This window comes from Manacus vitellinus, unplaced genomic scaffold (assembly GCF_001715985.3).
Source record: "Manacus vitellinus isolate BGI_N305 unplaced genomic scaffold, ASM171598v3 scaffold_32_pilon, whole genome shotgun sequence".
Taxonomy (NCBI): domain Eukaryota; kingdom Metazoa; phylum Chordata; class Aves; order Passeriformes; family Pipridae; genus Manacus; species Manacus vitellinus.
Window position 1 is genome coordinate 5999282 of NW_021940460.1, and position 14143 is coordinate 6013424.

Below are 14143 nucleotides of genomic sequence, written 5' to 3' on the forward strand. Positions count from 1 at the left end.
GGAGCCGGGGCTCTTGCTACCACCGGCGCAGCGCGGGAGGGGCGCTCAGGGTGAGGGGGCTGGGGAGGGGCGCGGGGCGGGAGGGGGACGGAGCGGGGGGCCGTGCCCCGGTCGGGCGCTCCGGTTCAGGCTGTGCAGGGATGGCCCGCAGTCGCTAGGTGAGAGTTAATAGTTATTTATTTATTAATTAATTATTGATTTACCTGCCGGACGCCTGGTGTACCCACCTGAGCCCGCCTGGGGGCTGTGCTGCCCGGTCGTGGGTGATGCCTCTGCTCCCCTCGGCTGTCAGACTGCAGAGCGGCTCCGGGCTCGAAAAGCTGTGGAATTCCGTGTGAGGTGGCAGTGCCAGCCACCAGCGAGTACAGCCCCAGTGTCCTTTACCCACTGGTTGCTCGCAGCTCCCAGTCAGGTCTCCCTGCTGTCCTGCTGCTGCCCTGGAAGTCACTGGTGATGGAGGATCCCATTATACACACCCATACACCGTGTCTGTGCTCCCTGCTGCAAAGGTTAAGTTACACTATCCCTTCATCATACTCTGTGTTGGCTTTTGCTCATGCCTAGAGGTGCTGAGAATGTCCAGCATTTTACAGTCCAATGTATAATACCATTTACAGCAGCTCAGGTATCCTGCCCCCTTTTTCAGGGTGCTCCTTCACTGTTCTGATGCAGATTTATGAGAATTTACTGGATGTCATGTCTCGTCCCAGCGTGTTCACACAAACCTTTGATCATCTGAGTCTTTTGAAGATAGGTATGGAGAGACTGCTAAGTGACATCTCCTGTGACCTCACAGGGACCCAGTTTCTCTTGAAAAAGGGGGAGCCTTCCTAAAATCCAGTTGGTATCTCCTCAAAACAAGCACATCCCGAGGAGTTAGCTTTGAACTGAAGTCTGTGTGGGTCTCCTAGGATGGATTCATACATCAGTACCTTACTGAAAAAGACTGAAAATGACCATTTAATCATTATGTCACTTTTTTTGTAGATATGTAGCTTTTTTAGGTGTGTCACTTTGCCGACACTCATGTAATCTCAAAGTATTTAAGAAAAGGTTGTTTAAACCAATACAGAAAAGCTGAGGGAACAGCAGAGCCTTGAAAAGTTTTGTTGACTCTTACTATCCAGTCCAACTTAATGCTGCTGTAGGGTTGCTATCATTCCCTGGGGAATGAAGCCAAACTGGCAGGGCCAGTTCATTTACTGAGATGTCTTTGGGGGGTGGGTGTGTGTGTGACAGTATCTGAGCTGTCCATAACAAAGCTCCAGGAAGCAATCTCTGCATTTAAATGCCAGGTAGAAGGACTGGCAGGAGGTATTTTTGGTAGAGTTGGATGCTGCTGACATTGGCTCAGTTAAATATTTGATTTAATAATTTTGTTCATTGATGATGCCTTCTCATTAACTGTCTGTTGATCTGCACTCAGATATATTTGAAAGTGAAATGGATGCATTTACTTAGTTTAATTAAATAAAACAAACCCTGTAACTTTAATGAGAGATTTAACAAAAGGAATATTTTTGTGCATAGTTAAAAATAGTTATTGCACGTTCTTTAAGTGGCAAAAAGAGGATAAGACCAGGTTGGATGGGGCTTGGAGCAACCTGGTGTAGTGGAAGGTGTCCCTGCCCAGGGCAGGGGGTTGGAACAAGATGAGCTTTAAGGTCCCTTCCAACCCAAACCATTCTTGATTTTATGATACAGATGGATGCATATTCTTCATGAAATGCAGAGAACTGAGTGTCTGTCAGAGAACTGGGCAGTGATCAGCTTCTGTTTTTCTTTCAGGGAGACTCTGCTCCTGTCACCACTCCAGTGTTCCACTGCTCCGTGCCCGGGGGTGAACTGGTGAAGCAAACCTAGAGAGGGACTTCAGTCACCTTTTAATGAAGGTCAAAAAACAGGTTAAACTTGTCAGTGATTCATCTCTTCATTTTACTGCCACTAAACTTAATCTTGAAATCCTGGGCTGAGAACTTGTCTGCCAAACCTCGCTGTTGAGGGCATTGTTTGTGTGAATGTTCCAATGGCAAAGGAGGCTGTTACTCCTGGGTGTAAGAGAATTAAGGTATGCTCTCTCATGTTTTTTTTTTTCTTAAACCTTGGTGTCATGTTGAAGGAGGATGATGAAAGAGGAAGAATTCCTTTTTCTCAGACCTCTAGTTCTGGTAGGAAAGGGGCCCTTTTTGGTACAGTGCCAAATGGAGGAACTTACCCCAAACACATTCTGGGGTCAATGATTCCCATGTACTTAATGGAGCTGAATGTTGTTTACTCACAGGATGATCCATTTAAGTGAAATATATGGGACATTCTTGAAAAATGTAGACAATTACAGAACACATTTTTGGTCAATCTTGAGTCTTAAGAGAACTGGAAATAGCAGCCAAAGCACTGGTGTCAAGTGACAGCATTATAAATAATACATTCACAGTAAATACAGGCTCACTCAGTTTTGACTGTGCATCTTATAAATGAAGCTTCTGCAAGCTGTTTCTGGGTGATAATTTGTTTACTTCTTTAAAGGAGCCCTACCAAAATAATATTTCATTTATGTTGTGTCTGTTCTTTATCTGTGAGGCGTAGTTGAGTTGTTTTGATAATTGATAATGTCGGAACAAATGTTGTTTCAGGACAAATATTAAAATTGCTAATAGTGTGGACATTGAGAAGCCCTTCCATCCTTATTTGTCTGCCTATGCATTGGACTGTGGTGGAAAAATGGTTATAAACTGTAGAGAAGAGAAGTTAAATACCTGTCCTAAGCTGAGCCAAACCTCTTAACGAGCTGCAGCTTAAACAGAATGTTTGACACTTCAGGGTACCTATTTATCTGTGTTTATTGTGGTGTTAAACAGGGTGTAGAATTCACATCCAAATTTTGGTAAAAGCAGGCTGTGGACCCTCCCTCAGAACGTGGAGACTGTGATCTGATCAGCTCTCTGCAGAGTATCTGTTTTGCCCAGGAGCATCCAGGGTCTGTCTGGGTTCTTTCTGAACTTGCAGCATTTCCTTTAAGAGCTGAGATCTACAGATGGGCTGATGATGTGCACAGTGCACTGTATTAGCAGAATTATACAATTAATCATGTCTTTCAAAATTTTGTGTCATTTCTTCTTGCTGATTTTGATGGGAAGCACCCTTTATGAAACATTTGTTTAGTCAATAAATAAACGCACCAGATGTGCTCGTGTAAATAATCCTTCTCTTTTTATATTTCGTAGTGATTTCAGAGAAGGAGCTTGCAGGGTTAGAGCTAAAGCCTCTGGTAGTGCCTTTGTTATGGCGTTGTGATGCTGCTGGAGGCACCACAGCATTCCTGGAAACAGGGATTTTACATAATGCAGCGTAGAGGGAGCAGCAGGGTTTCCTCCTCTTTGCTGCTCTGCTCTTTCAGTTATTATTTTTATAGTGCAGCTGGTTAGTCCATCCCGTCCTGAGGCTGAAGGTGGACTGTGAAAGCCGGAAAGGAAATGGATAATTAGCAGTAAATGCGCAGAATAATGAGCAGAATTAAATACATGTGTGTCAGATGGGCGCGTTCGTGTGCGATGAGATGTGATGCGGTGGGCACGGAGACATCGGGTTTCTCCGGCTGGTTAGAAACCTCAACTGGAAAATTTGCCAGGGAATGCTGAGCGGAGCCTGCCCGTGCCCGTCCCCGCTCCCGGCGAGCGGCTGAAGGTGACAGACGGAGCGCGGGTGTCGCCCGGCGCGGGGCCAATGGCAGGACGTGTTCCTGCATCCCGCCCATGGCGAGGGACAGGCTGGGCCAGCGGCCACCCAAATCCACCCAGCAAATGACATTTCCCTGCAAAAGCGCGGCGGAGCCAATCGCTCCCTGCACTGTGCAGCCAATGGATGCCGGGCTCTTACCCAGCCACTGACAGCGGCTCCGGGGCTGGAGGGCCTTGGGACGGCTCTGCCAGGCGCGTTCCTGCACAGCCCGAGCCCCCGGTGCGGGTCCCATCCGTGCCGTGATTCATCTCCCGGCCGCAGCGATGCCATTGTGAGCCCTCGGGGTGACGCGGCCAGCGACGCGTCCCGCCCGCCCCGACCCGCGGCTGGCGGGGGCAGCCCGAGGTGATCCGGGGGTTGTGTTCCCGTTTAGCAGTGCCACGGCTGCCTACCCAGCAGACCTGCTCCCCAGAGCCAGAGGGATGGTGGTAGTTACGGGGCAGAACAAAGTGAGCGGAAACCCGGATGATGCCATGTCGAGCTCGGATGCAGAGGATGATTTCCAAGAGCCGGCCACTCCTACTGCAACCCAGGCAGGACAAGCTCTACCTCTGCTGCCCCAGGAGGTAAGAGCTCCCCGGTGCTGCTCACCTGACAAGGTCCAGTGATGGCAGCACGCACTGCTCAGCTGCCAAAGAATCCGGGATTTATTTGCTGGACTATTTGTGGATGCCCAGTTCAGTTTCCATTAGTAGCTAAATGTTTTAATAAAACTAAGTCTCTTGAATTTATTTCAGTTGCTTGACGGCTTTAGCTGTAAGTTCCATCCATGTTTGGAGTTGAGAAATACAATGAAGTGTTTATTCTGGTACTTCAGGCGTCTTAGAGTGTAATACTAAGATTTTAGGCCTGATGTAAATACAAAATCACTGGGGATTTTTAGTGTATGGTTTAGAAGTGTAAAGAAACCAGCAGAGTAGCAACTGAGTGCAAGTCCCAGGGCTGGCCTGAGATTTCTTCCCTTTTTTTTTTCCTCTGCATGTGTGTCTGTCTCTGTGTAAGGGTGGGGAGCCAAGAGGAGGCGTTAATACTTTAAATTAATATCTGGCATTAAAGCTGAGTGGAATCTGCTGTTTCAGATTCCAGCTACAATTAAACCACTCATTTATTCCACCCAGAAGCCAAAGTATCCAAGCTGTTAACCCTCAAACCTCTCTGGTTTGTGGCAACAGGGCAGGGGAGTTTGTCACGGCGGCAAAGACCGCACGCTGTGTTTTGGAAGCTGCAACCCTGCAAAAGGCTGGAGGCTCCTCTCTGATGATGTGATTGCTTTTGCAGTTTCCAGAAGTTGTCCCCCTGAATGTGGGAGGGATGTACTTCACCACGAGACTGTCCACCCTGAGGCGTTACGAGGACACCATGCTGGCAGCCATGTTCAGCGGGAGGCACTACATCCCCACGGATGCTGAAGGCAGGTACTTCATCGACAGAGATGGAACCTACTTTGGGTATGTGCAGTGTCCCCAGTGCCCCCAGAGTTCTTCCTGAAGAAAGTCAGTTTTCAAGAAAAATAAGTTTTATAACGTTTATTTTCCTTCTGGTGAAATCCCGTTTGTGTGGGAGGTAAATGTGGCTGGCTGGCATCCACACCCTCAAAACATACCAATAGTATATGGCAATTAAACAGCTATTCATTTGACTCTCAAGTTATGCAGTGGGAAAGGAAAAGCAACCAATGTTTTGTATTTGTACACTGTCTCCTCTAGAGTGTCTCCTTTCAAGGTATTAAGTTGTTTTGGTGTCTTAAAAAAGAATGTGTTTGGTGTTGCTTTACATAGGAAGCTCCTTTGAACAGCACTGGTTTTTAATTGATATTACAGTATCTAGGATAAAGAAGGAATGGAAGGAATGCATCTAGCTTTCTTACACAGTTGAAAGTATGTTATTTTCAGTCTTTAAACAGGATATAACAGAACTGGTAAAAAAGCCCAAGCCTCAAAGAATTTCTTTTTTAAAATTATTTTTGCTGGTAGTGCCACATCCCTTCACCTTCAAGATTCCTTCTTAAGGAAGGTCAGTAATAGTTTTGTTAGTTAATACTTACAAAGTGATTTCTTTCCCTTGTAAAAAATCTTGTCACATAACGTTGTCAGAGCTGCAAGGAAATGTTCTCTCTCTTCTTTATAAAATTCTTATTCTGTATATGGCCCTGAGCCTGTGTAGAGAAACCTCCTTTGCAGATGAACCATCCATTCAGATACAGTCCTGGATCTGTGTGAGATAAAATGTCCATGTATATAATTCTCTAGGAAAATATTACTTTGTCACAGACCTAAATTTGGAATACAGTGACTACAATCTCTTTCCCGTGGAATAATGTATCCTCTTCTATTTGAAGTGGTTCCTCCTCATTGAACTTTTTGTTTAAAATAGGATTATGTTTTTTTGAATGAGTTTTGACATTAACAGAGGCAAAATATGGAATGGTGACTTGGAAACTTGAACGTGGCAAATGATTTTAAAACCAGATGTTGGGAATATGGATCACTTGTTTCAGTTACTGTCTAAACATAAGGATTTCTGTCTCAAGAGAGTAAACAATAAACATCCAGCATTTCCTCTCTTTTACCACCTGCAACAGTTTTGGCAGAAATGTGTTCCTTAATAATATTTTTGCCCTTTTTTTTAGAGACATACTTAACTTTCTGCGCTCTGGTGACCTGCCACCAAGAGAACGAGTGAGGTCAGTTTACAAGGAAGCTCAGTATTATTCCATAGGACCATTGCTAGACAATCTAGAGGATATCCAGCCTCTGAAAGGAGAAAAAGTTAGACAAGCTTTCCTGGGCCTAATGCCATATTACAAAGGTAAATAAATGAAGGAGTGTTGACTGTTTCTTCTAGTGTGATTCGAGTGTTGTGCTTTCAGTCTGCTTTCAGCTTCCAGGCTAATTGCACTGCAGTTGAGAAGTTCATTATGTGCTTTTCATGCTGTTTAGATCTGTGAGGTCTCCACGTCAGATTTGTTACAAGGATGTGGATTTTTATTTAAGAAGGAGCAATATCTAGGCCATAACATGCAAGGCTTATTAAATGAGAGGGTTTCTCTGCTTTTGTTGTGTCAGGACCTGCAGCTGAATAAACTTGGGCCTTATTGTAAGGACACCAAGTTCACCAGATAACTGAGATTGATTTGATTGCAGTCTATTTTGCTACATGCAGTTTCCTGTTAGGCTGAGAATAACTCATCAAACACTGCAGTAATATGTTTCACGTGAAATAGTTGCATTTGATCTCTTTAACTTGATACTTCGTTACAATTCTCTATTTTTGGGTGTTCTGGGGGTTTTTCTTTTTAGATCACTTGGAACGGATAATCGAAATAGCAAAGCTCCGAGCTATGCAGAGAAAAGCCAGATTTGCAAAACTGAAGGTCTGTGTCTTCAAAGAGGAGATGCCCATCACTCCCTACGAGTGCCCCCACTTCAATTCCCTGCGTTTTGAGAGGAGTGAGAGCGAGACCAAGCTGTTTGAGCACCACTGTGAGGTGGATGTGTCCTTCGGGCCCTGGGAGGCCGTGGCCGATGTCTACGACCTGCTGCACTGCATCGTGACAGACCTGTCTGACAGGGGCATCACTGTGGACCACCAGTGCATCGGGGTGTGTGACAAACACCTCATCAACCACTACTACTGCAAGAGGCCCATCTATGAGTTCAAGATCACTTGGTGGTGAGTTGTTTTGTCCGGGACGGCGCGAGGGATGAAAGGACTTCTGGGTGACAGTCGATTGCTTCGGGTATTTTTGCACCGTGTCTCTGGAAATGCATTGCTGCTAACATTCCTTGGAGTCAGTGAGCTGCTCAGCAAAGGGAACCTGGTGCAGGGGTTAAAGAACCTCTGGAATCTTGCAAAACCAGCCTGACATCAGACTGTTGGCTCAGGTACCTTAACGAGGCACAACACAAAAATCACCTCATGGGAATGGTGGAGAGGAGTGTCTGACATCTTCTAAAAGGTGCCCCCAGCCACGTGGCTTTAGTATCCCAGTCTGCAGAATGGAATTACAGATCTCTCCTGCTTTATTGGGAAGCTGGGGTGCTAATAATGCTGACATGGGGTTCAGCTTTACCCACTTAGAGATGTTTTAGTTCCTACTTAAACTTACCACTTTATAAAATTGAGTAATACCCAGCACAAAGATTCTGGAAATGTAATTTTGATGTTATAGATAATTTAAAAAAGGGGGGAAAAAAGAGTGTTCCCTATATATTATTAATTGTTGTCAGGATTAAGGTGTATTTCTTTTTTAATTAAGAATCTACATTGTGAATTATAATGTTATATTTCAATTATTATTATTGTTATAACAAGGAATAGCAGATTTGGAATATATTCCTTAATGCTTTTAGGAATAATAACTGTCCATGGAAGACTTGTGCCTGTTTTTAGCCTTAGAAATTCTAAATGTTTACAATATCTACAAAAAAAAAAAAAGAAGCTCTATAGAATCAGGTCATTTACAAAGGCTTTTGGTAAATGAGAAAACCCTATATGTATGTTCCTATTAGCAGAAGTAAGAGGAATATTTAATGTATATTATTTTATTACTGACTCTTTTTACATTCTGTGATATTAAACTTTGTTCTAGAGTTAAAATCAGATGATACAGTACAAGTGCTTCCTTCACCTCACCTTCTTCAGACAATTCTTATTTTCATCATTCTTGTTGACCCTTCCTGGTGTCATACAAGGAAAAACAAAATTCAGCCTTCCTATTCAAATATTTCTCCAATTATAAATCAGTAGATCTGGGTAATAAATCCCTTTCCATGCCAAAAGAGGCAGCCATTGCAGAATCACATTCTTTTCAGAAGGCAGTTGTTGCACTTCTGACATGAGTAACCACATCCCAAAGTTGAATTACTTGATGTCCAAAACCAAAAGGGAAATTTAAATGTCTGCAGATATTAATGTTTTGTGAGGTACAGGAAACTCAGCTGTTTTTCTAAAATACTCCACTTGAAGGGACTTCCAAAGAATCTTAAGGAGAAAGAAAAAGTAAATATTTGCATATTGCATTCCACTGGATTAGATGATCCAACAATATTGCTTAATTAAGCTTTTGACCAAAACGCTTAAGAAACACATTAATTACAGGGATCAGAATTCTTAGTTACCTGAGGTAATTTTTAGTATAATTCTAAAAACTTTATGGTCAAATTGTCTTGCAAAAAAAGAGCCAAATTGTTTGCACTGTCACACTTTCAGGCACTTAATTTAGCAATTTTTAGTAAATTGTCTCTCTTTAGTGGGGGTTCTAATGATCTCTTTGCAAATGTTTACTTACAGAGGCTCGTTTTCAAGTGCTGAGTTTCTAGTCCAGAACTTGAAATGGCATTTGGATCTTAAGTTTGTTTTAATTGTTTTCTTAAATATTGGCCTTTGTGTTACAAGTTCTTGTACTTGTGTTTGGCCACCCAAAATTAAGAGTTAAACTGAGACTAGTAAAGCTTCCCTACAATGAGAGGAACTTGGTTTCTTTGCTGCTTTGCTGGCTTCATTTATTTTCCTTTTATTTTTTTTTTCCCAGGGAATCTTAAACTGCAACCCACAATTTCTTCCAAAATTACGTAAGATCTTAAAGCTGAGGCTTACAAACTTTTGGCTGCTTGTCCACTTCAGACATTTAAATTCAGGATTTTCAGCATAGTTTATTTAGGGATTACAATGAGAATTGCAGTGTTTTTTTGCCATTTCCCACATATATATTTACACAGGACAGAACTCTGGTTTGAATTTCAGCACCACTTGCAGAAACAGGACCCAGTCTGATTTTTAACAGTGTGTTTTTTGGTTTGGATTTAAGAATTTTCTCACTGTTTTTATAAAGAAGCTGTGACGACAAAACCCCTGTTTTGACCACGTTTGCTATTTCTTAATATGCACATGCTGATATTTTATTACTTTTCCCTGTTCATTGCTTTAAAAAAGTAAGGAAAACCACCGACCCAAAAAGATAAAATGAAAATCTTGGTCTGTATCAGCTGCACCTTAATCAAAGCTCTCATCCTTCCAGTCCTCCTGGAGGCAGCAGACATTCAGTGCAATAATGGGAAGGAAAACATGGATTTAAGCCCACGTGCTTTCATTAAACACATCCGTTCTGTGCTGGGATTTGGGCAGGTTAACCCTATTTTTATTGACTGCCCCTGTTCTAAGCAGTCTTTGTTTACAACCATTTAGATGATCTTGCCTAATCTGTGCTCATTTTTTGACAGAAGCAGAGGAGTTGTGCAGGAGGATGGCAGGGGAGTAGAATCTAATCACTGCTTTATGTAACATTATTGACTTTTCTTGGCGTGTAGCATAACTTTGGAAATTCTCCATTTGCAACAGAAATGTGAGTAGCTGATCTACTAAATCTGTGTTTAACAGGATTGATGTTTTTGTACATTGTGGATGCTTCTGATTAAACTCAATGCCTATGGAATACTGCTTTTTTTTTTTTTTCCTCTAGGACTTTTCTTTATATCCAGCCAGGCCAGAGGTTTGCTAGAACATATTTACCTATTTCTCCGTGCTTCTCTTGGCTTTTTTGCCACTTTAGCATCTACAAAGCTACTTTTCCACCCCCACACCCTCAAATCCCTGTGTTTGTGAGCTGGCACTGGAAACAAATTGGGCACAGTAAATAGTCTGGTGTCATCAATATAACCTTGCTGTGAATATCATGTTTGCAGATCATTAAAAGGACAGTGCATGTCCATTTAGCTGATTCAGTTTGAAGGACATATATTTTTTATTTCATATTCTGAGGCTGGATACAGGCCCCTTTTCCATTTTTAGTTCCAAATTGATACACAGGAACACACATATTACAATTGACTTTTTTTCCTCCCCCAAATAAGTCTGAAATATTTTCAGAGCCCAGATCACATATCTGGATTGCAGTGATTATTCTGCTTTTATCAATACTGGTGGGACAATTGGGGGATACTTATTTAAAATTAGAATTGTTAGCTATTGTTTTATGTTGCTGTGTGTATGAAAAAAACTTGACAAGACTAATTCTTTTTAACATTCCCTCTGGAACGTTTAACATTCCCTCTGGAATCCACTCTGCAGTGGTTTTTAACAGGGAGCAAAGGGAGGTCTAATTATCAGGTCTCATCTTAAATGACTTGGCCAATTCCACAGCACATTCAGTATTTCTGCATCTGTTTTACACTTGTAAAATAAGAAGGGTGAGAAAAGGAAAATTTAAAAATGAAGGAAAAAACCTCATCTTTCTGAATCACTCAAAATGACCTGAAAATATATTTATGTGCAGCAGCCACTTTATTGATTTCAAGAGCTTAAAAAAAAATATAAAAATAACTTTTGAGCTTGGTGTGGGCTTCTTAACTTGAATACCCAATACCCTACATAGGAATCTGAAATACTCCTTGGTGAACTTCCGTCCTCCTTGGTGCTGCCAGCTTTGATCTGGGAAGCCTTTGAGCCATAAACAGATTCTCTGTGGTCCTCGTGGTGCATGTTTTCTTCTGAGACTGCTGGGCTTTTATTTTTATTTTAACCAAAACTTATAATGAGGGATCAGCTTCTGCATTGGTGAGGGTGTGAGTTCTCTGGTTTGTTTTGGAGCACTTCAGGTCTGAGTTACCTGAGTAACAAAAGCAGTGAGTTATCGCAGCAGGAAGTTCTGCATGACCCCCTTTTGATGGATTTTTTAAAGTTTTTAGGAAGTCTGCCTGGGAGACACCTCCTGATGTAATATATGCAAATACCTGAACTTGTTAATGTGAATATTTTTGAGATTTTGTGGTTCAGTTTTGTAATATTCTCCCCTGAAACTAGCAAGAGTGCTAAGGGTTGAGTTAAACACTGGTTTTCTGATAAGCCAGTCTATGCCTTAGATATCTCCTGCCCTCATTTTGTAAAATCACTCATCCCAAAGGCGTTTGATGTAGGAAAAAGTCAAGGCTGTTATCATTACAGGAAAACCAGGAATCTTCCTTGATTCTCAACAATGAGTCATTAAGAGAATCAGGGCTTGTTAATCCACTCACACCCTCCATTCTTCGCTCTGGTGGTCTCAGGGCTGGGTCTGGATCACAAGAGTCCTTGAAGGCAAAACTCAAACACTTCTGTTATGAGAACTGAGCTGATTTGCATAAGCACCTAATTTGGCCTTTGCTGAGTGATTGTTAAAATTCCTGCAAAGCGAAGGATGTCGATATTTTAAACTGTTCCAAGCAATAGCTTTGTTAAACCCTAATCTCCTCTGAGCCAGTGGATGTATTGTCAGGGGTTGGCCAGGTCTTTTATCTGTGCTTCTCGGTGTATCTGTGTTTTCCCAGGGGAGTCTGAAGCCCAGGGAGGTTGCTGATCACACCCAGGGAATACATTTTCAGGTGTGTCCTGAGCTCGAGCTGGATTTTGGAGATACGAAAGTGGGAGGGAATTCGTTCTGCAGTGTGTTCCCCAGGGATGATCCTCACTACCTCTGAAGGAACACTTTGGTGAGGTGCTGATCCACACTCCCCCACAGCTCCCTTTGTGAGCTGAAGTGTAAAAGGCATGAGGGGATGAGGTGTCTGGGCTGAACACTCACAGTGAGATGACTCTGACTGGATCCCCCCTGGGCCTCACCCCCTCCTCTGCCCCTGCAGATGTACAACTCTGTGTGCAGGAAATTTAGTACTTCTCTCTGCTGCACCCTCAGATTTGTTTGCAAGGTGAATGCTTAGTCTGGTTTAAAATAAAGGGGTTGTTTTAATATTGCAATATGGTGACTGATAGTTGCTAAAGAATCAGTGAAAACCTTATTACTGTCAAAAATACCTGAGTAAATCCATTTAACTAACTTATAGCATAATCACTTTAATTTCACTCTTCTTATTTTTTTTAGTAAAGACTTACTTCTTTTAAGGGCTTACATTTGTTTATCCTTCAGCTTGCTATGAGCTGAAGGATAAACTGCACAATCCCTCATCTGTTTGGGGTTTTTCCCTTAAAATCTAATTACTCATATAATTAAAGGTCATGATTTTCTAGCTTCATTTGGCATTTGCAAGCCCTGGGAACCCTCCTTCCCAGCTTTATTCTCACTGCTCATTCTTCTTTATAGATGACGTGGGACAGGTGACATGATGAGGAAGATGATGGAAGTGCCAGCAGGGAAAAGCTCCTGTCAGAGCTGGTGCTTTCCATTGCAGGGTGTTCTTTGGGCTTGATTTCAGCTCTTGTTCTGTGTGAGGCACAGGAACCTTCAGCACCATTTGTGTGAGCTCAGTCTGTCAGGAATTCAGGGCAGCTTCCACTGGTCATTCATTTCTGTGTGAGTTCACTGTGGTGTTGATTCTGGGAGCTGAGGGTGGGAAAATCCAGTGGGTTGCAGGGTCACACTGCCTGAACTTTATGCCACAGCTGGATCTTTCTGCATGGCAAAGCAGAGTAATCATTTGGGACAGAACTGCAGGACAGGTAAGAGAAAACTTCAGAGCAGGGACTGTATTAAAATCATCTCTGAACTCACTATAAAACTCTGGGATATATTTCTTTCACTTCCATCATTAAATAACTACTTAGCTCTGGGCAATTTATAGACCCCACTGGCTTTAAGTTGTGGTTCCTGGAGTTGTGCTGATCTCTTTGGTCATTTGTAGGTAAACAATTGAAAATGTTTTCAGGTCGTTCACACACAGCAGAGAAGACCAAGGATGGTTCTGAGTTTTGGGCTATGGAAACAGAATTTCACTTCACAGAATCCCCCCACTCCAGTCTTTCGTTATCTTTCTGCACATAAGCTGATTTCAGAGGGTAATTATGCTCTGTTTATTATCTCCTGTATATAGTTCTCTAACTGGAAATCACTTTCCAGAACAGCAGTTCTTAGTCATTTTACTTACACAAGCTTAGTATTAAGTTTACCTCCACTTTCACTGTGACTTTTATAAATGGATTTTGTTTTGCTGAATTATGAATTGTAGGTGTCTATGCATTGTAACCCGTAATGCCTTTGAAAATCCAGCCTGGATGCTAACGATCAGGGTTTGGAATTCTCTCCAAATGTGTTTTGTTAATAATTCTGTTGACGTGTGATGTTCAATACTGTGAGTACTGCAGTGTATTATTTCTTAATATTTTTGACTTTTCAGTTCGGGTAATATATAGTCTATGTTTTTTATTTAAAACACATAGAAGAAAATGTGGATATAAATTTGTGTTGTGCAATAAAAGATTATTATACTGAAAACTGTTGGAATCTGGCTCCTCTGGTCTGCAGCCACTGCGGTGCCCCTCACCTTCCCTGGCATTCGAGTTTGCTTTGCATGACTGCAAATGAAAATTAAGACACCAGTCTCTGTCTTGGGCTGTTTTAATGGCACCAAGTCGTTCATCATCACTTCCTTAGCAGATGGCATTTGTGCAGTGTCTGCTCTCTCCCCGGGGATGCTGA

The 14143-nt window shown here is 42.3% G+C and overlaps 1 protein-coding gene across 8 annotated transcripts; it reads left to right on the forward strand.

The window, feature by feature from the left end:
• The first annotated feature begins 1620 nt into the window (after nucleotides 1–1620).
• On the forward strand, nucleotides 1621–13925 carry KCTD7 (potassium channel tetramerization domain containing 7). Of its 8 annotated transcripts, none has more exons than XM_029961312.1 (6): nucleotides 1621–2068; nucleotides 4112–4304; nucleotides 5017–5186; nucleotides 6368–6546; nucleotides 7038–7410; nucleotides 12812–13925. In XM_029961312.1, coding segments are annotated over exons 1-6 (966 nt in total). In that variant the 5' UTR covers nucleotides 1621–2018; the 3' UTR covers nucleotides 12813–13925. The 8 variants fall into 8 exon arrangements, with proteins under 8 accessions (XP_029817172.1, XP_029817171.1, XP_029817169.1 ...); XM_029961311.1 differs by lacking the exon at nucleotides 12812–13925 and adding an exon at nucleotides 9960–10332; XM_029961309.1 differs by lacking the exon at nucleotides 12812–13925 and having other exon boundaries at nucleotides 7038–9026.
• Nucleotides 13926–14143: the final 218 nt, after the last annotated feature.

Bases quoted from the DNA above. Each gene is read 5' to 3' on its own strand.
- KCTD7 (XM_029961309.1), top strand. From the start codon at position 2,019: ATGTTCCAATGGCAAAGGAGGCTGTTACTCCTGGGTGTAAGAGAATTA. The intron at 4,305-5,016 runs GTAAGAGCTCCC...TTGCTTTTGCAG, and splicing joins TACCTCTGCTGCCCCAGGAG to TTTCCAGAAGTTGTCCCCCT. The intron at 6,547-7,037 runs GTAAATAAATGA...TTTTCTTTTTAG, and splicing joins CCTAATGCCATATTACAAAG to ATCACTTGGAACGGATAATC.